Source organism: Rhopilema esculentum, chromosome 8 (genome assembly GCF_057945365.1).
Source record: "Rhopilema esculentum isolate cy_ngs chromosome 8, ASM5794536v1, whole genome shotgun sequence".
NCBI classification, from domain to species: Eukaryota; Metazoa; Cnidaria; class Scyphozoa; order Rhizostomeae; family Rhizostomatidae; genus Rhopilema; species Rhopilema esculentum.
Window position 1 is genome coordinate 7,253,025 of NC_142822.1, and position 27,099 is coordinate 7,280,123.

The window sequence follows — 27,099 nt, forward strand, 5'->3', positions numbered from 1 at the left end:
CTTTTTATAGTAAACCGAAATTCAAATAGCTAAAGCAAATTAAATAAAAGTTTTAAGATGACCGTTTGGGTGGTAAATCATGGAAAATTTATCAAGGTAGAGTAATGAAAATGAAAAAATGCAAATACATCCTTTCTTTCTTCTTTTTTTTAAGCTATATCGAAGACTGCGAAAACATGAAAACTGAGCTATGGCGATAAGAGTACCTGTAATATATTTGCAACAAAAAAGGTTTCTCTTTGCACAAACCTGCAAGATTTCAGTAAGGCGAACTTGGAAATACTTACTTTTGCTCGGTTGCTCAAAACTGTTAATTCTTTAAAGTATTTCTCAAAAGTTTCGGTCGATCGATTTTCGTCCTGCAAAAGGCCTAATTTCAGATACCATTTCGTAACATGTTGCAACAGAATACAATCAATAAAACTTGTCAGTAACCTTTAACTCCATCTATTCCAGCCAATTGCGATGTTGTTTAGGGAACAAATATTACAGCAATATGTTCAAAACAGCATTTCATCTCCTCGTTGAATGAAAATACTAAAATTTCTGCGATAAACAGTCGTAAATTTTACATAGATATTTTTCTCAAAATTGAAATAAAAAGTGTTGCTGATTGTTTCAAGTTCTGTTTGATTAAATTTTAATCATGGAATAAAACTTAATGACACTGACGCCATTATTAATTCGTCGAAGTGGTGCAATACTTTTGCTCATCTAGTGAATTTTTCTATTTGACACTGACAGATTATTTTCGAAAATAACAAACTCAAACTTCAACCAAACGCAATTTGGAGGAAATCTTCTCAAGCAACTAACAAGCAAGAAAGATGCTCAAGTCAAGGAAAAGTCTTTATTTTCAGGTTGCTTTTCTTCGTGAACTGAAACCTCAAGTTTCTTAAGAAAATAAAAACATGGAAATGTAAGTCTTTCTTTTTGACAAGGTTCTAAATAGCAGTGCCCCATTACAGCCCTAATGGGTATACAAACTATGAATCTCAACTCTGAATTTGCAAAAAGACTTTTAAAGTAAAATCACCGTAGTTAGGACCTGACCTTACTGAGAGAAACTGAGAGCTTTTTTGGACTAATGGTCTTATAGGTGAGGCTTTAAAGACGTGTCATTAACCACGACGCTAAGATTAAAAATAATTGTGCTTATTCAATTTACAAGTTTTGGTCTTTGATTCATAGAATGTATTCTTCGCAAACAACTTTCACTTCTTGACTCTTTTTCTTTGGTATGAGATGATCAACAACCTGCAAGAAACAGACAAACTTTGATAAAAATGGCTGCAAATAACACGTGAAAAACAGTTCTCCTATTGAATAACTTATTTGCAAGAACTTAGTTATTGTAGAACAAGAAAATATAATTCACCTGAAGCTCTTTCGGGTCAACGCTGCATACGTAGTCGAGACTCTCTTGCTTACTTTGAGCATTACGACTTTGGTTGCAACGAAGGCGCACTTTTACAGGAACGTTGGTCTGAAAAATGAAAAGCAATGAAATTTTACCAACTATATATGATAAAAGCTGCATTTTTTCAAAGGTGCTTTTACGCTGAGAAAAATATATCCAGCTATTAAATCACGATAGATAAAAGTTGAATTAATTAAATTGTAGTAAACAAGGCGCGTTAACCTTTATATAAGGTATCATTTTGCTGAGTAGAAAAATTAAACTTTCCAATATTTAAAATACTAAACTAAATACTGAATTCCAAATTGTAAACAAAAACAAAAACATGAGATAAGTGTTTACCTTATTTTCAACAGCAATAGTAGATCTTGTGGCATTCTGGCACAAAAATAGCCAAACGTTTTTGTTTTCGTCAAACGGCCTTTGGTTTTCTGATGCCCTAATCGAGCTGATTAAGCAATTCTCCGCAGGTTTCCCTCCATTGCTTATTCCTATGACCTCTAAGGCCGAGTCACCTTTGCGTGTAAACACATCAATTTGAAACGGAAAAGCCTGAAAAATATTGCGCTAAATTAAGCCATTTGTTTCACTTTTTAGCTTACAATGACCAGGTTGATTTGAGGATATGTTTCTTATAATCCACAATCGTTGTCAACTGGAAAAACAATATCTTTTAGGCAGCCTGTCCACTAGCCCGGGTTAAAACAAAACCGGGTTAAAAGTTATCTGTTTTTAAGTTGGGTAGGTAGTTTTTAGGACACAGCTATGCTTATCGAGCAGTGTCCTGGTCCTTCCTCTCGATGTGACCACATCACGTGATTCCTACGCCTGGAATTACAGAGAGCTGGCGACTCTCCTCACTCTAGATGAAAGTTTGGATATGTCAGTGACTCGAACCACGGCACCTTGGGTCTGTTGTCAGCGCCTCTAACAACTGAGCCATTCTCGCACCAAAAGCGAGTCTTTAAAGTGAGTCAATCGAAACGGCATTTTTCTTCGACCCGTTTTTTAATGCGTTTTTGATCGTTCCCATTAAGCCGGGTTAAAATGTATTCAGAGTGAAATATTCGATTACGTACGCAGAGTTGTAAGAGAAATCAGTATTTGCATCAATAATCCTTTAAGTTCCATCGTTGTAGGCCAATGGGAGCAACCATGACATCGAGGACTTTGTTTTTTTATTTTTGGCACCATCTCAATTCTTAAACATTGGTGTTGTTGAAAGTGGGCCAGAAGTTATTCGGGTTGCGGCGTTTCCATTAACTCGCAGGTGGGTCAAAAGATACCCGGGTTAAAACTGACCCACACTGAGACCCGTTTTCAAATTCATCCGTTTTCCAAGTGAGTTAGTTAGAACGCAACGCAGAAACGGATAACTTTCAACCCGGGCTAGTGGAAAGGCTTCCTTGGGATCTTTATAAAGTAACAAGCAGCCGTTCTTCAGATTCTAAAGACGAACCACTTTATAACTGTCATTTTGAAGCAATGGCTTGATGTATCGAAGAAAATTTTGATTTATTGCCTTATGTTCAATATATGCTGCTGAAACGTTTTCGATGGCCCGCTCAAAGTCAGGTCTCTTCTTATTAAACGAATGGGTAAATAAATAAATGAATTAATAAATATATGAATGTAGCATACTTTGATTCTCAATTTGTTACAGCTGAAAATTTGGAACTGATATTATGTTAAAATGATAAAAGAAATAAACTGGAGGTGCAAATAGGGCAGTATCACTTTGTAACTCTTACTTTGTCATTTGTAACATAACACTCAAAATTTGATAATAGTTAACGAAAATATATCATTTTGTTAGGTAACATCTATACTCAACTCTTACTAATTGGTCAGTCCTAACGAGAAGAACGCAGATAGCTTGATTCTGTCAAAAAGTTTCATTCCAATTGTCAACAATGTCGATAAATTCTCAGCTTTCATAAAAAAAATTTAAATTGAAAATTCCTAAAAGCTTTAATTGTCGATAAGATCCCGATACCTTGATTAGATCCAAGCCTTTGTTGTACCCCATGCTCTCCAAAGTCACCCACAATTCATCAACCCCTCCATCTGGGTCTTTGGCTTCCATCATGTTTAGCTTCAAGAATCCTTCAGGAGTCAGCTCTCCCTTATTATTCATCTCAAAATTTTCTACAAAATTAAAAACAGTTTGTGGGTGGCCAATGCTGGTATGAAACTAAGGGAGCACTTCTTTATCTAATTTTGAATTACTTTTTAAATATACTCTCTGTTTAAAAATATTCTTTTTAAATCACTTTTTAAAAAGCTTATGGAAATTTCTTCAAAAATTAAAAAATGGCTTTGAAAAAAACAAACATTTTTAGTTATACTAAAGCTTTTCATCTGACACTCTTCAGAGTATTAAACGACAGAACATAGATCAAAACGCTACGCTAGGAAATCGCATGCACTATATCTAAAATATGGGATTCTGCTATCGGGCAGCATTTACTGGAAAACCCAGACTGTGCAAAAAACTATAATGGTGACAGGTTTCGGACCATTAGTAGAGCCCGATCGTCGTTCCAAATAGCAGTTTTTGAATCTATCTACATAAACATGGAAAAACCGCTATATTGTCTAGACAGAAGGAGTTCGTTTTACCTTAGAACTCCATTGGTAACATTCTCAATAGGCAAGCGGCACTGATTGGGCAACCTCAACAGTCACAGGTGCTCGCGTTTCTGATTGGCCTATTTCGATCCACAACTGGATATATATATTTCCTAGCGTAGTGTTTTGATATATGTTCTGATACTCTGAAGAGTGTCAGACGAAAAGCTTTTGCGTTCCTACAAATCCTACGAAACCGTTCAAGAGTCTAGAGTGAATTGCATTAATCAGATAAAAGCAGCTATGATTTAAGAACGAGGTGGGTTTGATAAAATTGTAACATTACGTTATTCATACATTTAGATTTTTGGCTTAGGTATCAGCGGTTCAGGTTTAGATTTAAAAAATAAGGGAAAGTTGAGATAGATATCAAAACTCATTTACACTCAGGGAGTTTGAAATTCCTAAACAGATATAAAACAGCGACGAAAGTCATCTGTTATCACTATAAATCAAAAGCACCTTCATTAGTTGATCCAAAGTTTATGGTGTATCTTTATAAAAGCCATAAAACAGGGCTTATATAAAAAATTGTTAGGTTCGTTAATTAGAGTTATATTTTTTCAAAGAAACATAGACAGATATAATGATGCAACGTATTGCAAATATAATAAGACCGAAGTTTTACATTAGAACTAGGAGGATTGGGAATAGAAATTTAAGTTAATTAAAAGCTATCATAAGGAGCTTATGACATGTATATGAAAACACCGTATTCGTAATCGTTACTCAAGATGAATGGCCTTGCTTACCTTTAACAATATCCCAGGCATCGTCGTCACAGCCCTCTCCGCTCGTCTTAAGCTGAAACTGAGTGAATTCTTCTCTATTCAAAAATCCATTGCCGTCCATGTCGCAACGATAGAAGATTTCATATAGAGTTTCTCTGCAACGTAATATGAAAATAAGACCCCGCGGTTATAAGGACATTCTTTTATTTAGAAAGATAAAATGGGCAACAAAAGCAGGCCTCAATTTTTGTTTTTTCCAAGACAAATTGACACAAAAAATTACCTATGTGAACGAACCTCTTTTTTTTGTTCAATACCCATCCTTAAACCAAGTTGTAATACCTGTTCTGATACCTGTAATACCTGAAACATTTATTCTGCACGCGGTGCGCAAAGGATTGATGTTGAAAAGAAGCTTTAAGACTTTTTACAGTCAGAAAGCCCATTTTTGTTCCAATTTTTGAGCGACAACCTTCCTCATAACTTCAACACCGAACCGATTAGTCCATTAACGATAGACCAATGACAGATGTTGTCTAGACTTCATTAGATGTCTAGAGTCAGGCCTTTACCCTCTAATTCACGCAACAGAAACGAATTACGAATGACTTAAATTTGTACCGATGCTATAATTGTAGGAAGCTTATTCCAAGGAGACCTGAATCGATGATAATGGAGCCAAAGCAAAGTGGTTACGAAAGAATGGCAATACCTGCAAGCTTTTGTAAATTTTGCGTTGTCTTCATCTCCAATTAGTAATTTCGACGGAGTTGCCGGGTTTTCCTGATCTTGGCACATCAAAACACCGCTTGTGAAAGTTAATAATTGGTAGGAGCCTGCCTCTACATTGGCTCGCAGACAGAATTTCTGAAAAGTAGAAAAGACTGCAACCTGATTTTAGGCTTTTATTGAACGGATGCACCATTAATGGCTGGGAGGCGAAAACTTTAAAACGCCATACTTACGACAAAGAAGATCGAGCTGGTAGCGACAAGGAAATTGAGGATATTTTAAAACGACTTATAAGAAAACTTCCATGGAGTGCGGAGGCGAGAGATATGCATTGAAAACAGTTCTTGAGATAAACAATTAAATACTGGACTTGCTAGTCTTTAAAAATTGTAGCATCATTCTAGCTGAACTGCAGACACTACTAAGATTAAGGAAACAAATATGGTTGAGCTTGTAGTGCTAGTTTCATTTGAGTTTTTAGTGTATGATCAGCTCATTACGTTGATGTAAAAATTATGGCTATATAGGTAACTTCAATAGTATAAAATATTTCAATAGTTCAGCCTCGTATTTAACTAGAATTTTTGTGTAGATTTCTGTGTTTGTATATCTATAATTAGCTTAAGTTTAGTTGTTTTCTTTATGTTAATGACCATGGGGTTGACATTGTCGTTTGCTCCCCTTGGCATCGTCTCTGTAGTATCGTTAAGTGATTTCTATGCAATTTCCTGAGTTTAATTTTTAACTGAATAGACAAATAATGCTAAAGAAGGAAAGATCAAACAAAAAGTGGGTGAGAATTTCTGAGTATTGTAGTATATGTCAATGCTAAGATTACTGTGTTTTGCCATGTACAATGATTACATGTCTGCGACTTTCACGATTCCAATCACTTGGTTTTATGCAACATATCATTAGCAAATGACATTGTTTAAAGCTGCAATTTTATTTACAATTACTTCGGTAGCATTGCTTGAATTTCACTATTTGGACGATATCAGTCTTTTTAAAAAAACAGAGAGTAAAGAAAGGATGGAATTCTCACCTGATCGATTTTTGTCTCAGTAAAAGACACCAACTTTCCATGTTTTCCATCTCCCATCAGGAACATTGTAATATCACTTTCAACAAGCTCGTTTCGAAATTTACCTGGAAATGAAATCAGGATGAGCCCAAAATAATCTAAATTCATATTATATGCAATGCATCTTTCGATAGGATGTCAGTTTTAAATTTTTAGACTGAAACCAAACATTTTTAAATCATATACTAACTTAATAGTATGTAATAACATATCTTAAACCAAATCAAAAATTATATTATATTTGCTTTTGTTTGCAATAACTAACTTGAGTAGCAGATAGCTTCAAGATGCAACTCTGAGTTTTAGACTGAAATTTTGAATTTAAGCTTAGAATTTTAGGCTTCAGATTGAAACTTTGAGTTTCAGATTGAAATTTTGGGTTTCAAATTGTAACTTTCAATTTCAGTATGTAACTTTGAGTTTCAGATGGTAAATTTTAGTGTTAATTTGAGTCAAATGTTGCTACATAGAGTTAGAGCCTAAATCATATTTTTCTAAAACTCCAGTAACACAGAAGTAAACAAAAGTAAACCGAATTGATTTAAATCGAAAGTTGCGCCATTTTTGCATCACAACGCAAGAATCTAACAAAAATAAAGAGAATTGGCTTATTACCGAACATATCTTCGTATCTTATTATCAATAAAAAGATGGGCAATCAGAAAATGGAATTTGCCTGGTGATCTTCAAAGGCCTTTTCCTAGCGATCACTGTAAATTGCGTTGTCACGCTTCAGCAGCTTTTTGTGAAACAGGCTGTTTACGGAATCTGTTTTCAAAATCAGTACGAGTCAACCTCTTGCATTCAGTCTCAGAATCATAAACAGGATTATAGCAGAGAAACCTGCCTCGGCGAACTTGGATGTGCCCTTTTTATTGATACACTATATTGAATATACATGACTCGAATATACTATATTCTATCTTGTTATCCAGTAGTTGTATCTAAAAAGTTGTTTATAAGCATATTCTAAAACTATTCTGCCATGTTCTTTGAAGTGGTCGATACGGATTCAACATCAAGTAGATTGCAATGAAGCCATATAAAACAAGTAATTACAACATGGCGAAACCTTACCGTATTTTGGAGTTAATGCGTGGATGGTAATGAAAATTTCAGTTGATTCCAGCACCAAGAGGCGAAACTGATGACTCTCGACAGTTCCATCTTCCTCCATGTAAAAAGACCCCTTAATGTTTTTATATCGCCATTTCTTTGAATAATGAAAAGAAAAATATTCATTCAGTGCAGGAAAAGTATCTGCTTAGCAAAATGGAGCGAAAATACAGTGTAAAATAGTCTCGCGTGCAAGGACCAACTATTAGTTTACTTCGTATAAATATGGTTGTGCTACAAGTTTCACGTCAAAATTGTATTGTTTATCGTTAACCTTTACTGCTGCTAACTTTTTAAACCATTATGGCCTATTCAGTTTTTTCACCCGCTACATAATTATTCTAAAGTTTTTATTTGAACAAAAATTACCAGAATCTGCTTAAAAATCACTCCAGGCATTCTGGGCAGTCAAACTACAGCTGCTTGAACAAGTCCAATCTAATAATATCCTAACACTGTAAAATTAATGAAAAAATTTTACAAAGACACTGAAATTAAAAAATTGATATCAGTACAGCTTATTTTGCGGATTTTTTACAGCTTTTACGATCCTCCTCCATTTGATAGCTTCGTTCGTTTTTTACCATTAAGCACCTTATTCCAAATTAAAACCCCTTGTTTTATCAACAGATAAAAGGAATGTTCTAGTAGTGCTCTTTAATCCTTAAAATCATCATCATCATCACCAATTGGGCGTCAGAAACTCATGATTACATCATTTGAACATTGCCAGCTATGGTGGATACCTCTGCAATCAACTTTCATGGAAGCATTTACCGTTAAGTTACCAAGAGAACACTACGGCATTTTAAAATCTCTTACCGTTAAGTCAGATGGTTCCTTAATCATTTTGGGACGACTAGCTTCACTAGACTTTTCAACACTCTGAAGTCTTGATGAAGGTCGTTTGGATGTTTTTCTAGCAGACGGTGGTCTTTTTGCATCCACAATTCTCCCATCTTCCTCTGAAAGAGCTTCTTTTCTGCTTTTGATGGACCTTCCCTCCTTCTTCATTCCTTTTTTGCTTTCTTCTTTTCTCTGTTTGGAATTTTGCAAACCTGAGACTTTGTTTGCCGTGGCAAGCATCATGTCACAGAACTGCAACAGAAGAAAAAAATGAATACAAAACTTTTCTTAAAAAGAACCTAATCAGCCATTGGCACCGCACAATTTGAAAATAGCGCAGAAAAGCGGAAACATGTGATACTCGAGTAATTTTCGTCCGAGCATAAACGTCGGATAATTTTTACAGGTAAGCAGAAGATTTATATCCTGATGTGGTTCGAAAGTAACGTGAGAGGTAGAATAGTACATTTGATTGGTTCGCTGATTTAGACCAGTGCATTTGATTGGTTCTCTGTTTTAGACCAGTGCATTTGATTGGTTCTCTGTTTTAGACCAATCGCAGCAGCAAATCTCTCATTGAGTTAAAGAGTCCAAGAGAGAAAACGAACTCTTTCTGTATACACAAGTCGGGATCCTTTGTTTTGATGCATACAGATTCTAAGACATTTAGGTGTCGCTACATCTGACGAATGTGGGACGAAGAGTACTTTAGTATGACATGTTTCCGCTTTTTCGTGCAATTTTTAAAAAGAACACTTGAAATATTTATAAGTGTTCTTCTCTCTACCAGTAAATTTCTCACCGAGTTTTAACAAAAAACAGAGTCCTAGCTGACATAGATACCAGTGAAGAAGACTTCTTTACGATTAAAATGAGTGATATAGGTCCCTTAAAAAAATGTAAAAGTTCTAGAATTGTGAAAAAACATACACTCTTTCATTTATAAGAACCAGTAAATCTAAGTTCAGGCTGACTGTTCTTAATTTTTTCGAAAATCTGAGGCCAGATTGTTCTTAATTTTTTCTTAATCTAATAGGGTGTAAGCAATGCCGTGTAGATCTTGTAGATCTTATAGTCTTTTAGAATATATGGTCCAGTTAAAAGGTTCTAAAGAATGATTTGTATGATGTCTTTCATTTGAACTCTAATTCATTAGAGCTGTATGCAAATAACTTCTTTTCACAGCTTCTGAATTATGGGAGACAAAGCATATTTTTAACTAAGAGCAAACAAGAGCAAGCACATCTAGAAACCAATATAATTTTGAAACTGCTTTACTCAAAGGAAGGCAAAGTTATACCATGGAAGACTCACAAGCATTTCATTCTAAATAGGGAGAGAATGCCATATTGATTGTTGAGGAAAATATTCAACTATTCTCCTTGAATTGAACCTGGGTCCTATGTTCCCTTGTTGGTAGCATGTGCAACCAGAAGCAAAATTAAGATTAACTTGGATTTTTCTTAAATTGTCAAATAAGCAATGTCTTAAAAAACCGTATGATTCATTTTCTCACTTCATGGTAGTCCAGTTTTCCATCACCATTGTAATCTGCATCTTCCATCATAGCCTTCACTTCAGATTTTGTCATTCTCTCCCCGTGCTAAGTAAAAAATGTTCATAAATAGCTGTGTACAATTTATGGCAGTATTGTAAAAGCCACTGAAAAATAAAATACAATGAAATTGGGTAATCTCTTTACCAAATGGATCATCATTATATCCTGGAGGACACTCGCATCATATCTTGCACTCCCCTTTCAATGTTTTATTTTTAGTCAATTAATGTGAAAAAATACAGCTTGTAATGAAGCACAAGAAATAGCAGCTAATTGAAAATTTGTTTTACCGGATTAAAGTAAGATTTTCATTCTGGCCGTTATGAATCGGGGCTTGGTCAACCTATTAAAAATGGCAATAATCTTGCACTGTTTGTATTTTGTTTCTACTTGGCCTAGTTTCTAGGATACTGAGAAGCTATGCTAAAAAAGCATTTTCTCTGTCTGTTTTTTCATTGTGACCAAATGTTGTGATTCCTGCACCTGGATGGGCACAGGACCGGTGACACCTTGACATGAGCAAACCTATACTTTGTGAATATTTGATCATGTCAGGGAGTTGAACTCTGGACACTTTGATCTGCAGTCTGCAACCCTTACCACTGAGCAATCCTCATCACAATAGACAATCTGGGAGAAAATACCATTATTTGATGCTCTCATGACAGTATCAGCACCAATAATACACTAGGGTAGATTTAAAAAAATGTTTCTGCTAATCATACTATTGAGGCTGATAGGAACTCTGTACCAAGCCCTCTGAATTTTTGTTAAAATTTCTTAACAAATAAATACACCAATTCCACTTACGGCCTCATTTTGAAAAATTCTTCAAATTCTTTTGTACAAAATTTTTGACCTCAGATTTGGATTGACAGCAATGATTTTAGTCTACTTGTAAGTTTTCATTATGATATTGCTCACGATATTGATTTTATGATGACATAAAGATAATAACTTTATAAGGGATTTGACCGTGATTGGCGACTAGGGGGGTAAAGTTTCCCCCGCAACGATTTTTGCGGTCAAATCCCTTACAATTTTTCAAACTTCATTTCTCTGTAAAATCTAAACTACAAGCTCAAACAATATGAAAAATGGTGTCCCGCCTAAAATTATGACGATAAAACGAAATCTGAGCTTAAAAAAGTTGTATTACTAAGTTTGGAGAAATTTCCAAAACGAGGTCATAAGTCGAATTGGTGTATTGGAAAACAACATAATGGCTACCTTCTCTTAAATTAAACCTTATTAGAGTAATGTGGAAAAATCTTACCATAGTTAATACTCTTTGCAACTCTTCATGAGTTATAAAACCATCTCCATTGATATCAATTTTCTTGAAAGCTTTGATAAGGGCTTGCTTTGTCATAGGTTTATCATCTTTCAGGATTTCACAGAACTGGTAAAATGTTATTGAATCTGTTGAAATAAAGCCAAAGACACACATCACCAAATATTGTAAAATAAAGAAAAATTAAGCAAAAAAGATGAAATTGGTTTAGAATGTGGACATTGGAAACTTTGTGAGCATTTGAGGGTATGCTATGAGTGAAAACAAAATAGCAGGAAAAGAGATAAGGGTGAATTATACATTCCTCCATTCATTGATATATTTTCGAGATAATGACTGAAGCCTTTCTTGCCCCCCCCCCCCCTAAAAAACTTTTGATGACCCAAAGACTTACAACCAATCTAAACCAATAGACAATATCAGAGAACACGCGACACAAGGAGCGCAAAATCTGCAATAAATACAATTGGCAACCAATATCATTGAAATTTGTAATATTCCTTTGTAACTCAAACAAAGTCAATTGGTGTGGGCAGTCCTCTCTCACTCTTCAGGTCCTCTGCACTTTCTGATGGAGCTGTCTGATGGCTCCCCTGTTTAACTGGTAAAAGAGAGGGGCAGTGCGGGTGAATGACTCGTCCTTGGGTGTTGGCTTGAAAGCACGACCCGATAGCTCAGCGGTAGAGCACTTGACATACAAAGTCAAGGGTCGTGAGTTCAAGCCTCGCTCGGGTAGGTTATTTTCCCGCACTCACTACTAATTATCATTAAAAATCCTGTTGCCTTTAAACAAGGTCAATTGTTAAGCAATGGAATTCAGATTTTAATTCTAAAAGTATTTTTCTATATTCTAAAGAAGTTTCTCAGAGAAAAAAAATAAAAGAGGGACCTCTATCCAACATCAATTTTTGGCTTGTTTACCCAACCTGATGAGGAATCCTTTGGGATTGGAACTTGCTGTAGAACAATATAATTCCATCAGGGTGTTGCAATCTCAAAAATAGTCTATGATGTAAGCAATTGGGCAAATTCAGAAATTTTTTGTCCTGTCTTTTCTTACCTGTATTGCCTCCCCATATACTTGACACTGTCTTCTTGGTTGGGTTTTGTCCTGCATATTGGAGCACTGAAAAAGACAGCAGAGATATTCTTCAATTTAAAATTATATCTATTGCAGACTTATAGTTATGTTGCTTGAGAACTTGTGACTGTAAATGGAGCTAGATTGAATAGTTTTGCATATTTGGGTCTAAATATTATGTGACTGTAGCCAGTAGTGTGACTTCAAGCACTGTGACTATAAGCAGAATGGACTGTACCAAATAACACTCAAGTCAAAAGCCATCTACAATTTTTAAATGTATTTAAAGGAGGTCTCCTACATTTTTTAATGGGGTTTTTCTTCGTTTTTGTTGGGATTGACAACATGCACATGGGGTTCATCCAAGGAAGAGGGACAACCAATGCAATCTTTATAGTCTGGCAACTACAGGAAAAATATTGGGAGGTGAAGAAAGACCTGTATTTTTGTTTTGTTGATCTAGAAAAGGCTTAGTTTTGATCGGATTCCGAGAGAGCTGGTGTATTGGTGTTTGAGGAAGAAGAATGTACCAGAGAAACTGGACAGGCTTGTCAAGTCAACGTACTACAATGCTAGTACAGTAGTGAGAACACCATATGGGGAAACCAAAGAGTTCACCATTGATGTCGGCTTACATCAAGGATCTGCACTTAGTCCGTTCTTGTTTGTAATTGTGATGGATGTGATCAGTGAGGTGTGGAGAAGCGGAGTTCAATGGGAAACTCTGTTTGCTGATGATTTGGAGCTGATGGCTGATAGTGAAGAGGAACTACAAGATAAATGGGATGTTTGGCATGAGGGTATGGCAAGGAAAGGCCTGAAAGTAAACATCAAGAAGACTGAGGTAATGGTGAACAGTAAAAGCAAGATAAGAGTCAACATCACAGTAAAGCATAGTAACACAGCACTGAAGCAAGTTGGAAAGTTGAGAAAAGGTGGTTGGGAAAATGGCTATCAGAGCCCAAGTTAAAGCGGCCTGGAACAAGTAGAAGGAGCTATCTGGTGTCATCAGTGACAAGCGAATGCCAAGAAAGCGAAAGGCTAAGCTGTATTTAACAGTTGTAAGACCTGTGTTACTGTATGGTCTGGGAACGAGTGCACTGACGAGAAAGGACGAAAGTTTGCTCCTAAAAACGGAAATGAGAATGCAACAAAGAATCATGGGCATTACGTTGCGCAATCAAAAAAGGAGCGATGACATCAGGAAAGAACTGAAAGTGTAACATCTTAGAAAAGGTTAGGGAGAGCAGGTTGCGATGGTTTGATCATCTCAAGTGAGTGGACATCACGCACTTGAGATTGGAAGGCAACAGGGGGCGCAGTAGTCTGAGAGCACGGTGGCAAGACAAGATCAAGAAGGACTTGCAGGAGCTGAATTTGACGGTGAGCCTTGCTGGAAATAGGAAAGAGTGGCGGGGGAGGATTTGGGCCGCCAACCCTGATTAATCAGGACAAGGCCTACGGTGAAGAAGAAGATACTATAGTATAGTACATAGACAGGCAATGGTTTAAGAAGTAGGGGTGTTATGTGTTGTTATGCCAGAAGACTTATTTCTTTAATTAGCCTTCAAAATAATCGAATATTGCAAAGAAGGCACTTGAAATTACCCCAAAATCAAGATCCTCAAAAAAAGTTACAGAAGCAAAGACCGTGGATTGGCTAAAGGATTGCTGCATCAGCTTAAAGAAGATGGGGCCAACTGGATATTCAATTTTGCAAATTGCATGCTGTTGGACATTCTTAAACCAATACACATATGGTCATAAAGCAGTTTAAATTTCCGAGTTTAAATCTTTAACAGTGCTGTCTGTAGTGAAAGCAGTGAGAGCAATAATGTCCAAACTTAACTGAGGAAAATTGCTGCTGATTTCCAAAAATAGCAAACTAAACGCACTGAGGTCAGCAGCATTCAGAGAAAAAGGCCTTTATTCCCAAACACTATAGTAAGAGACCTTGATACCTCTATAAAAATGTGCAGCGAATAGTTTCATGTTCTTGAGAAAATGTTGAAGGAACTTATTATTTTTTTTTCAAGCAGAGTTCAAAACCTTCTCCCAAGTGCTGTCAAATGGCCAGACGGCGAGTTTAGGAAGATAGATTCAGCAAATGCCAATACTCTCCAATGTTTATTAATTTTTGTGCAGTTACTGTTACTCCTGTTACTGCTGGCTTCACATCAACACATAACGAATTTGAAGGGTGCTTGTTTACTGCATCAACAAGGGTAGACTCCCCTAAGTGAAGTTCTTCGCAGGCAGAGAGAGAGAGAGAGAGAGAGAGAGAGAGAGAGAGAGAGTACAATCTTGCATGTCTGGCATTTGAAAAGGAGATCTTGATTGAAGACAAAACAATTGAAAGTTTTCTAGCTTAATAGAAATTAAGAGGGAGAAAATTATTTAATTGCTGAAAAAATTATTTTTGCTTCTTTGTTTAGACTAACACTACCACCACACCCTCCACTGCTACAAAAACTTAACTTTAAACTTTGCCTGCATTAGACACGAGGAGTTTGCCACCCCTACTCCACAGGCCTTACTACAGGCTTGAGGCCTTCTCTATTTGACTTCAGTGTGATCACTGCAGTGTGATGTGATATTGTCATTCATTGTAAATACCTTGCTATTGTCAGAAGCTGTTTTGAAAATCGGTTTCCAGGTGAGTTCAGGTAAGCAGTTGAAGGTAAAAACACTGCAGCATGAAAACCACAATTCATCCAAGATTTGGGTACATTAGGGTATTCCATCTTCTTTTATCAATGCCTTTAAATATTGTAGATGGCTTTTGACTTGAATGTTATTTGGTTCAGTCCATTCTGCTTACAGTCCATTAGTCACAGTCATAAATGCACTAATGAAAATCTCCCAATGAAGCTTTGTATGGCTGGTATGGCAGACTACATTCTTTTTTTGAGTTGAGTAAATTGTCTTGACGACCAATCAGGAAAACGTTTTGAAACATGTAGACCAGCAGTTTAAAAACCAAGTAGTTCCTTAGTTTTGAAAATCCAGAATATAAAAGATTGTTTGCCTTGCATAATTAAAGTAATGGAACATTGTCATTTCAAAGCCTGTTTGATGAAAGGTCGTTTCATTTGAAAAAAAAATCTTTTTGTCTTTCTCAGTACCAGATTATCAATTTAATAATAATAAATGATTGTTTTGTTTTCTGCAAACTAGCACAAAATATACTTACACAGAGTTAGCTCTTCTGGAGATGTTATTTCATCTTTTATGTCATCAAACACCATAAGATATATAGACTTGCAATTTTCATAAAATGAGGCTTTCTCTTCATCGTAAATTGGTTTTCTCTGACTGGAGGATTTGCCCAATTTTTGACTCGCATCAAGGTAAGTAGATTTCCTCTGTGAATCAGACCTACCGCTCTTGGATTTTCTGAGAGAAACACGATCCTCTTCTCTACTCAGTCTTGATGATGTTGAAGAGTTCGTTGACGAGCGTCTTAACATTTTCACAACTGTTCAAAATGCTAATTTGGATATTCAAAACAGCTCGCCATTCTCTGGTTTACATTAGTTGCTACGATTTCCTGCTAGCCTCTATTTGAAATTTTCTGTTTCGCTTTCATGCAACTTTCGCCCCTGTCAAATCCAGTGTGGAAGTAGAAGTATTATGCCTATTCCTATTGCAAGGGTTTCTACACCAAAAGTACAATGCCTGCCATAAGTCTTGGAACACTGACATCAATTTCCAAGGTCAAAATCAATCATCCCCCTCTCCCCTACAGAACAATGTTGGTTTACTATCAAACGGGTTAGGATTGTAGGCAGCACTTTCTTTTATGATATTTTTCTAAATCATCAAAATTGTTTTAGGGGGAAGGGGGCGGAAGTAGCAATTTTTTTCATGAAAGGAATGAAGGATATCAAATGCAGCGTAAATTGCTGGGTGTTCCAAGTACTTTTGGCAGGCATTGTACGAAAATTAGAATGATTTGGGTGAATTCTAAATGTAAAATTTGGTTTGAATCAATTAATATAAGCAGAAAGGTGCCAAGTAAGTTACACTGCTTAGGTTCCGCACATTGATGAATTTAAAGGATATGGCATAGAAAAATCAAAAGTTTCAAGGAAAATGACTAAAGGTGATTCAAGAATGGGCAGACAACAAAATGCGTGCAAATGCTAAAAAGGAACAGCTTTGTTTATTTCATTCCATACCTTGTAAAAAGAAATAAAAAGTGTCATAGGCGACATGAAAACTTGTTACATGTTACAACAAAATAAAAACATGCCAAACATTTCACTATGTAAATAGGTTTGGAGTTGAAATCTTATAGCTTCCTCTTATTTAAGATCATCAAAACATGACAAAAGTATCAAATAAATTGTTTTTAACATAATCATTCAATTTGTAGGATTACATGATAAATAAGCACAAAGTCTTTTTAAAAAAGCACAGATAGCATCTTAAAAGAAGATGACAGGAAAATTAATCCAAAATTTCAAATTTGTCTGTTAATACATGATAAAAATATATTTTCTATGGTAATAATATTCAATTACAAATGCAATTTTATTCAAAATCCAAGCAGAAAGATAATGCATATTCATATGTGGGTCAGAGTTCATCTTTGTTATTCTCTGAAGATTCCGTCTCATCAGGGTCAACTGATTGATGAATTATTAGTCTCTCAATTTCATCAAGCATTGCAAGTGGGGAGACAGTTGGAGGCTCAAATTTAACAACCTGTCCACTTCGGTTGATGAGGTATTTACCGAAATTCCAGCTTGGTTCCACTCCATGAACTGATTTCAGCCATTTGTACAGTGGGTGTGCATTATCCCCAATTACCTGCACTTTTGAAAAAAGTGGAAAGTCGACATCATAAGTATGTTTTACAAATCTTTCAATTGCACTGTTTCTTTTTGGCTCCTGGGCACCAAACTGGTTGCAAGGGAATGCAAGAATCAAGAATGAACCATCATTAAAAATATGCTGGAGTTCATTTAATTCCTTGTAATGGTTATCTGTGTATCCACATTCACTTGCAACATTCACGATGAGTAGCACCTGAAACAACAATGGATGATGAGAAACTAAAATGGAATTATTCAAAAAAGAGACTATTTATGAGACTTTGCGCAGTCATAAATGCAGCATACCCTCAAAGAAACTCAGCTTCTAGCTTTCGTCTAACCATAAAACTTTAACTACAAATGTAGGGAAAGATTTTAGAAGGATTGGGGGGTGGACAATAAAGAAAATAAAGATAAATAATTTTAAATAAAGAAAATCTTAGCGTCATTTAATAATTACTGACTACCATGAAATTTTGTTAGTGAATCAAAGCAAAATTGACAGAATGACACCTAAATGTTGGGGGTCGAGCTCCTAAAACCCAATGCTAAGGCCACCCTACCACACAAATAGATGCTATTTAGATACTATTGACTCATTTAGTAAATGAGTAAAGACAGACAGATTAAACTGAGTTTGTCTCGCCTACTTTTCCACGGTAGATCGACAGATTAACCAGCTCTCCTCGGATGTTCTTTGCTTGGAAGCCATAAATATCACTTGGCACAAATCCATTGCAGTAAAGCGGCAGAAAGTATATCAAAATGAAACAAGCCAATAGCGTCAAATTTTCCTTCTGCATTTTCAACAAAAAATTAGACATAAAAGCACCGAGAAACTCTGCAACGTGGACTATTTTATGTAATATCAACCAGTCCTCGTCTTCCTCTTCCTGCGGATTTCTTTGTTCTCATTTAAGCCAATCAAATGCTCACTGTCATTCAGATTGACCAATGAACAATAAGCATTGCGTTCTGAGGATAAAGTGTGGGAAATTCAAACGAAGACAACGGTTTCATGTTCTTGTGTTCCATCGACTTTTTGAGTTTTGGAAAGTCTTTGTTTTGTTTATTACTTATTAGTTTATTTTACAATTGTTAAATATGTTTGATACTCCAATAAAATTTTGCCAATCAGCTGTCAATACTACAACGCCGAGAATGCAAAGGCGGACGAATTATGAAACTTCCAAGCCAACGGAAAACATACATCGAACTCCAACATCATCTTCTCGAATGAAAACACCTTCAAAAACACCTGGTTCTTGCCCAAGGACTCCAAAGACGAGAACACCTTGCAAATATGCAACAAGTGCAGACAGGTTTATTGCGAACCGGATGAAGACAGACTTGGATCAAGCACATTTCAAACTGTTGCATGAATCTGAAAGTGACAACGCCAGTCCTTCCAAACTGGCAGAAGAGAAGCTATTCAAAGAAAATCTCAGACCGGGCAGTTCAACCTCAAAGATATTGTCTTTCAATGTTAAAATACCTGGAACAAATGCAGGTAAGAAAAGTTTAAATATTGTAAGGCTTTAGATTTACAAATGATAATGCCTGAAAGACTGAAAGAAAACTAGGCCCAGTCCTACTCGAGAACAAATTGAAATTACGAAAATTAGAAGCATAGCTTAGTGTAGAATTGAATTGTGCAAGGCTTTTAGCCTCAACAGAATGTATTTATGTTATGGCTATGTTAAGTTATGTCATGTTTTTGTTATGTTATGTTATGTTATGTTATGTTATGTTATGTTTTTGTTATGTTATGTTATGTTATGTTATGTTATGTTATGTTATGTTATGTTATGTTATGTTATGTTATGTTATGTTATGTAGTGTTATCTTATGTCATGTCATGTCATGTTTATGTCATGTTTTTGTCATGTTTTTGTTATGTATGTTATGTTATTTTATGTATTTTATTTTATGTTATGTTATGTTGTGTTATGTTATGTTATGTTATGTAGTGCTATCTTATGTCATGTCATGTTTATGTCATGTTTTTGTTATGTATGTTATGTTTTTGTTATGTATGTTATGTTATGTATGTTATGTTGTGTTATGTTATGTTATGATGTTATGTTATTTTATTTTATGCTACATTTACAAGCAACGCTTTACATATTTTCATGTTGTAAGCAACCCCTTTAATGATTATTGGCAGCCTTGTACTCTAACCGTTCAGAATGTTAAAATAGGAAATATAGATCCCCGGATGGTACCTATAGTAAAGTTTGCTATTGATTTGAGTGTGCTGCTGTGCAGGTATGCAATAGCTGAACATATTTTGCAATGAAAAACACTCTAAAAGACAAATACAATGCCCCTATATTTACGATATTATGCAAATTTGTGTATATCATGTCTTGTTTTGTAGTACAACCAGTTTTAAGAGGGCTTGATTATAATAATTTGTTTTGACCAATCTATCATAAAGCCATAACATACGCATTATACTCCTTTTATTAGAACACACTTTAAATATATGTAGTTGAGGAACGACTAATGTTGAAATAAGAACAGCATTAAGAAGCTGTCTAGAAACAATGAAAATTGCTTAAGTGCAGAGTTGTGGGTCGACTTGATGCATCTATTTTTTGTAAAAAATGCTGCATTGAAACAAGATATATTTTTCTTCAGAGCCAAAGCGTGCTAGATTCTAATAAGATACTATTTAGGAGCTACCATGAAACTGAATTTTTTTATACGACCAACGACGTTTAAGAAAACCCCAAGGACATCCAGTACGCCGAAAAATTGACAATATGGTACTGAGCTAGATTCTATGTTGCTTATAGAATAATGCGTTTAGTCTAATTCATGTAAAATTATTTATTATATCAACCATTTCCTTACTGTTTTGGCTACTAAATGATGATAAAAAAGCGTGTACTGGAAAGGGTTTCTTATAAAAAAAGGTGTATTGTAGAATCAGAAAAAATTAAGAAACTTCAGTACTTGAAACAAAAAAATTAAGAAACTTTAAAATCGTTATAAAACTGAGAACAACGAAATTTTGTAAAATCCAAGAACATGATTGCCCTGTTGGCCTAGAACTTAGGACACAAGGGGTAAAAATGTACTTACCAGATCTAAATACAGAATCAGAACGGAAGCGAATCTCTTGACGTGTTAAAATAAGGTCACGAACATTTCATAACATCATTCATGACATCATAATTCAGAAACTCTTAAGAAACAATGAGTATTGTAATTTTTAAGAAAATTAAGAAACTGGAGTACTCAGCATATGGCCTTTGTTTCTTATAAAAAATGAATGTAATCAAAATTGGAGTAAAGCTTGCAACAATTTCCGTTCTTGCAAACAAGTCGGCAATGTTTGAGGCACAGCAGTAGCAAGTGTGGTGCTCACTCAAAGTTGTGCATTGCCTTTACTGTTCAAAGCTAAAGCTCTATTCTGATAGTTGCTTCATACATTTTGAAGCTGTTTAAGTCGAGTAAAAATTTCTTGCATTGCATGCTTAATCTACAGGTTTGAACGCAAGACAGCAATATTCTTCAAGTTTAACGCCAAATCCAAAGAAACCGAAGAGTCGAAATATTCCTCAAGCGCCTGAACGGATACTTGATGCGCCGGATTACGTAAACGACTATTGTGAGTATATTCTAGTTTTGATGCGTTTCTAGAGCAGGAGTCTCCTCTTTTCACCTAAAATACTTACAACATAACTATTCAACATAACTATTCAACAATTCTATTTTATGATATTTGATTTTGCTTGTATGAAGTATAAGTACATTGCATGTCGCCGGCCTGCAGACTCTACTGTTTATAATTTGGCTCCACTGTTTTCGTCTTCCTACCTTCGCCCAAGTTGAACACAGTAGACTTTGCACGCAGGCTAATCACAGGCAGCCTTAAAAACATAATTCAATCATGATAGAAATTTTAACAGTAAACCAAATGATAAATAAAATTTTGAAATACAGATTGGAAAATGTATCGAGTATTCCATTCAAAACCGTAAAGGTGTAATGAAAGTTCCTCAGGGCACCATTTCTAAATCTTTGCTTTTTCTGATTTAGGCCAGCCATGCTCATGTGGTAAAAACACGTCATATCAAAAATCTTTAAAACTCCTATAGCTAACAAAATAATGTATACTCAACTCATTGAATTCTGGTAAAGCATTGCTTTCTTTCAGATTTGAATCTATTGGATTGGGGTAACAGTAGCTTGCTGGCTGTGGCCCTTTCTCAGAGTGTCTACATATGGGATTCAAAAACAGGCAAAATTGTTCATTTATGCCAACTTGAATCTGCCAACGATTATGTATCATCGCTGAAATGGGAGAAAAACAATGGTTATCTTGCAGTGGGTACCAGCGATAGTCACGTTGAAGTAAGTTAACTTTGTCGGGTAATTTCATATAGCATGGGTTTTATATAGACGTAAAGACCAATCTCGAGAACTGATTTATAACAAAACGCAGCAATGTATGCCCAAAAAATTGTAAAATGTGGCAAACGACTGTAAAAAAACATTCTGAAATGTGTTTCAAGCTAATTTAAAGGGCGTGGACGCAAACACTTTCTGCTCCCTTTGCTCGCAATGCAACTTTGTCGTTTTAGTGCATGGTTTCCAAGTAGGCGCTATTTTTGGCGACCTGTACTCTGTTATTTGAGATGTCAAACAAATAAGCGGACCCCTAACGATCATTTTTTTCCGGCCCTTTTCTAGGAGCCACAACGCACCTGCACTATAATAGATTTTAATGAAGCAAAGTTAGAGCCAGGGATTGCTCGACGGGGAGTGCCGATGCAAACTTACCAAAATATCTTTTAGAAGATTATTCTTACAGAATACGTTATATTGCTTTCAGGGCCGTCGTTACGTGACACCCCCCGTCGAGAAAAAATGGTTGTTAATACGAGGTGTCCCCCCCCCCCTTGTATACAATAGCAAGCGACGGGCTTGATTGCTTTATAACGTTATTTTATTGCAACAGATACGTTGTCTACACATTACAGAATGTCTATGCAAAATTTGATTAAAAACGGCAATTTCCCCTCTTAATGTCATTGATTTTTACCTCATGCAAACCTTCGTAAGTAATTTATAAACCAATGAACAACATTGGCAGCCAATTAGTCATGTTTTTTATAGTTATGGGATATTGAAAGGACAAAGAGACTTCGACAGCTGCATGGACATATTTCAAGGGTTGGTTCCTTGTCGTGGAACTCGCACTTACTTTCAAGGTATTGTAGCAAATTGTAGCAAAAAGAGATTAGGCAGAACATAAACTGTCGCTTATTTCACTTGCAAAAAGTGCCAAGGTTTCAAAGCTGAAAAGATTGTCACAGTAATAACTTAACTGATGGCTTATCTCAGTTCAGTCAGATGTAGAACAATCCTTTTTTTATTATTACACTTGCCCCTTATTAACGTCAGATCTCCTTGCCATTTCCCCCTTGCCCGCAATCTTAGTGGGCCTGCACATCTCTTTGAAAATACAACCCCTTGTAAAATTCAAAGGGAGACATACTGAGCTGTCTCCCAGACATTGGTTTGCCATCCCTGGAACCCCGTTGTAAATATTGCCACCCAATTTCATTTCTAGTGGTTGCCGCAGTGGTACTATCCATCAGCATGACGTTAGAATACCCCAGCATCACGTGGGTAGCCTTGCAAAACACACACAAGAGGTGTGTGGCCTGGAATGGTCACCTGATGGCAAATACCTTGCAAGTGGTGGGAACGACAACGTCGTGAACATATGGGATGCTACGATGCTCCGTACCAGAGACCCAATGCACTGCCTGGCACGACATACGGCTGGGGTTAAGGTTTGTAGTCAAGCGCTTCCTATGCATAGCTTGAATTGAATGAATTATGCAAAGAATACAGTTCATATTCACGTACAAGTCACAATCTTTGTCCTACGCCCTATACTTTCAGAAAATGTTTCAATGACACTTCGTTAATATGGTCAGTTTATGCCTCATCAAACTCTTCAGTTAATAGCAAATTTGTTCGAATTATCAAAGTTGTTCGATTCATCGAAAGTTGGCCTGAACAGAAAAGTAATGAAGGTGGATTTTTATGGTCGAATTGAAAGAAAATTGAAATTATCAGGCAGTTGAGTTGTCGTACTCTAGCTATAGCTGCAGCGCCATCTTTGCACGAGAGTTTAATGTTGTCTGTAATCTAACCCAAAACCAGCGCCCTAATGTACCACCTGTTGGAGAAAAAACAGGTTGGTTAAAATAAGATATTTCATTGTGGGTATGGCCAGTTGTAAAAACGATTCTTCTCAAGTAAATGTGCTCTTTTGGAACCATAAGCAAAAACGACCATAGTTCTTTGGCCTGTCTAGCATTTAAGTGATTCTGCTAAAAATGGTTTTAGACGCCCAATGTTCCGAAGATCAGACTAAGGAAGAAGTATTCCTTTTGCTTAAAATGCTGTCATCAAGCCTTAAAAAGTCTTTAATTGATTGGACAACTGATTTCTAACCCTTTACAGTTTTATGAGACTGATTTCTTTCAATTGGTAGTATTAAGGTTTTGGAAGGAGGTTGCTTTTAGGTGAAGGTGGTGAATTCTGAAACATGGTAAATTCTGAAACACGATTCCAACATTTATTCTGTTTGCTTGAAAAACGGATGGCTTCTACTGGCCGTATACATTCACAAAATCCAATCAGTTGTTTTTTGCCAAAAGTTTGGGAGCGGTGGAAAAACCACCCTTTAAAGGACGCCGCAAATCGCAAAACGGCACAAGTGTCTATTAGTAAAATATTGTTTGTTTTCTTTTAGGCGTTGGCTTGGTGTCCTTGGCAGTCATCTTTGTTAGCAAGTGGTGGCGGATCAGCTGATCGGTGCATTCGATTTTGGAATGTCAACACAGGCGAATGTGTAAATACTCTCGATACAAAATCTCAGGTACATAATGGTTTTCACTTTATGCTAAGAGTGCCATAATATATAGCTAACTGAAGCCTTTTTCGCCATCTCAAAAAATAGCCGTGAATTTGCATAAATTGACGTACTATTATTGAAAATTTCTCATATATTCCCCATGTTAGAGGTTTTGTCAGAGGTTACGGTTCAATGGCAGTGTTTCATTTTTTGCTCATCTGTTGACGGGAACAGCCTATCAAGCAAATGGAAGAGAAGAGAAATTTCCACATTCGGTAGAAAGAGAATCGTCCAATCACAGCAATTCTGTGACCAAAGTTGAGAGAACTAGAATATTTTTCCTCCTGTCTGAAAATAATCCATCCATCCGACCTAAACAGTGACTTATTGATAATGCGTCTGTTGGAGAGAGTGTCTCGAAACTGTCTCTTGGCTAACATGATTGCCATGGCAGTATAAATTGCTTTCTTTCAGTGACTGGTGCCTTATGTCAACCCAAGGTTAATACCTTTTAGTTAGACCTTTGAGGTACTAATGTGTCCTATTATGTTTGCAAGACGTACTAAAGTTTGCAATATCCAGACTATAGAACTTAGAGTTGGATGACCAAGTTGACAAAATTAATCCTTTGCAGATTTTTTGGGCTACGATGAGCGTTTTTTTAAAGATGAATGTTGGCATGCTTCTGGAGTTGCTGGCATGCATTACTTAAATTCAAGCCCGAGGTCATGAGAAACTTTCTGGGGGATTGGCGGTGCTAGAGCCACAAACTATAATAAGTATTTGTCCCAGCAGAAGTATTTTTCTCCAATATGGAGAGGGCTCATCCTCCAGCCCTCTTCTTGCCTCGGGTCTGCCTCAATTATCACACGAATAGCCTGAATTGAATTTGTGTATTGGACAAATACATTGACAAAGCATCGCTTTAGACTTTTAAGGTTATACGTTGACTCTGACTGCTTGTTGTCTTGTTTTGAAAATTTCAAACTTGCTGTTTGTCATTGATTGCCATTAATGCAATAATCCAACAGAATATTGTATTTGCAGTTACGCTAATATTTGTAAGAATGTAGCAAACAGACATACCTTGCAAAGCGATTTCTGAAGTGCTCTCTTGACGTGCCATTTGAATGCAGTAAAACTGATCTGTATAGTCAGAAAGCTTCTGAAATAATGTTTCCAATGCCAATGAAATGCAGACTGGAAATACAAGAAAAGTTTAACATTAAATTGTACATTTTTATACAATATTTCATGAAGCTCTCATTATGTTTGATTTGAATAAAGTTCTTTTGGCATCATGCATGTTGAGAAATGTTTTGCTCTTGCATGGCTTTGTGCAAACTAAATCATCATCGTTATTCTATTGTGAAATAACTTTTTAAGCTAGAGCGTGCAGTTTTTGACCAAATCTGCTTGCTAAACAAGACTTCGAAAGCGACTAAGAGCCAATCAAGGAACCGCTTTATCAGCTGATACAAATATCATTCAAAAACCTAGAGTATATATCGTGCAGGAAGAAATCGGGATCTCAGCACTCCTTAAAAATAATAGGGTTTTCTACTTTAAGTCCAACAATAATTTCAATTTCACCTTGTCTTTTTTGTAGATTTGCGGGTTAATTTGGTCAAAACGTTACAAGGAGATAGTCAGCGGTCATGGTTATTCTCAGAATCAATTGACTGTGTGGAAATATCCTTCCCTGAAACGAACAGCTGATCTCACTGGACACACCAGTCGAATTCTACAACTAACTATGAGTCCAGATGAAACATATGTAATGTCGGCTGCAGCTGATGAAACTTTGAGACTGTGGAAACTGTTTCCCCCAAATGAGACGAAAAAAGAGGTTTCGTCAAAGGACAATGAGTCTTTGTCTGTCTTTAAATTTCGGTAGCCCTGTAGAATTTCATGCATGAATTAATGAATTAATGACATCAGAGTCGTGCCTTAGGTTAAGGGAGATATCAAAGTCTTTAAGTTGGGTGTACACTGTCAGATTTATCAAATACGATGGCGTCTTAAGTTGGAAGATTTACGAAAACTGTCTTACCCATGCTCTCTTCACATTGTCATGCTTTGAATATAGCGCAATCTATTCTGACTTGACAGGTGCTTACCGTATTATTTGAATTCGATGAAATCTGGCCAGGTAAACACGGCTTAACATTAAGTCTAGTTAATACTCTGCAAAATTAGGTCTTTGCAAAATTTAGACATAAGCTTTAGGGGCATAGCATAATAAAGCTTATGGCTAAATTTTGTTCATGCTCCCATCTTGTGTTTAAATTCACAGGATATTTCTCCTAGCTAAAGGAAAAGGTTCTGCGCACTTCTTTAGTCTATCCTTCCTGCAGTGTTTATTTCGTACACCTCTGACAGTGGCATGATCATAGCCCATTTCACTTATACGCTGCAGTATCTTCTACCAATCATCGTTTTGGAGGTAGTTTAAGAAAAGCTGTCGTTACAATGCTCAGTGGAGTGTTTGAAAATAAACTTTTAACAAATTTGTTAACATTTGATAAATTTGACTCTTTTGGTGCTTTTTCTAATAATTTTTTGAATTCAGTATGGGCTCATATCAGATATCAGCATTATACAATCTCCTTGCCCTTTCCCGCGTTCAAAAGCGTCAGTCGGCCTTACACCACCGATCTAGTCTCACTGACATACATCCTGCTATCACATTGTCACAGCCTTCTGAAAAGGCATAGTCCTGCTTTGATGGCGAACCTTTACACTGGCACTTTTAGTAGCAGAATGCGAATACATTTGTGTTTTTAACATGAAGTCATCTATCAAGCCTTTTGTACGTTAATTCCTTCTTGTCATATATGCAGTTCCAATTTGAAATACTATTGCAAATGATTCATACAATTAAATAGTGGATTTACAAA

The 27,099-nt window shown here is 36.1% G+C and overlaps 3 protein-coding genes across 3 annotated transcripts; 1 reads left to right on the forward strand and 2 right to left on the reverse strand.

Moving 5' to 3' along the window:
* Positions 1–497: 497 nt before the first annotated feature.
* Positions 498–16,065, reverse strand: LOC135694304 (EF-hand calcium-binding domain-containing protein 7). The gene is made up of 13 exons (XM_065212984.2): positions 15,687–16,065; positions 12,473–12,538; positions 11,395–11,540; positions 10,077–10,163; positions 8,537–8,812; positions 7,676–7,811; positions 6,560–6,663; positions 5,495–5,649; positions 4,804–4,937; positions 3,417–3,568; positions 1,763–1,972; positions 1,379–1,486; positions 498–1,257 (listed from the first exon to the last, which is right to left on the reverse strand). Exons 1-13 carry the CDS (start codon positions 15,961–15,963, stop codon positions 1,186–1,188), a joined length of 1,923 nt encoding a protein of 640 aa, XP_065069056.2. The 5' UTR covers positions 15,964–16,065; the 3' UTR covers positions 498–1,185.
* A 776-nt stretch (positions 16,066–16,841) lies between these two features.
* On the reverse strand, positions 16,842–18,137 carry LOC135694839 (uncharacterized). The gene is made up of 2 exons (XM_065213716.2): positions 17,964–18,137; positions 16,842–17,527 (listed from the first exon to the last, which is right to left on the reverse strand). The coding sequence occupies exons 1-2, from the start codon at positions 18,135–18,137 to the stop codon at positions 17,075–17,077; spliced, it is 627 nt and encodes a 208-aa protein (XP_065069788.2). The 3' UTR covers positions 16,842–17,074.
* Positions 18,138–18,417: 280 nt separating this feature from the next.
* Positions 18,418–27,099, forward strand: LOC135694305 (cell division cycle protein 20 homolog). The gene is made up of 7 exons (XM_065212986.2): positions 18,418–18,823; positions 20,810–20,932; positions 21,482–21,678; positions 22,444–22,538; positions 22,901–23,126; positions 24,098–24,223; positions 25,809–27,099. The coding sequence occupies exons 1-7, from the start codon at positions 18,418–18,420 to the stop codon at positions 26,094–26,096; spliced, it is 1,461 nt and encodes a 486-aa protein (XP_065069058.2). The 3' UTR covers positions 26,097–27,099.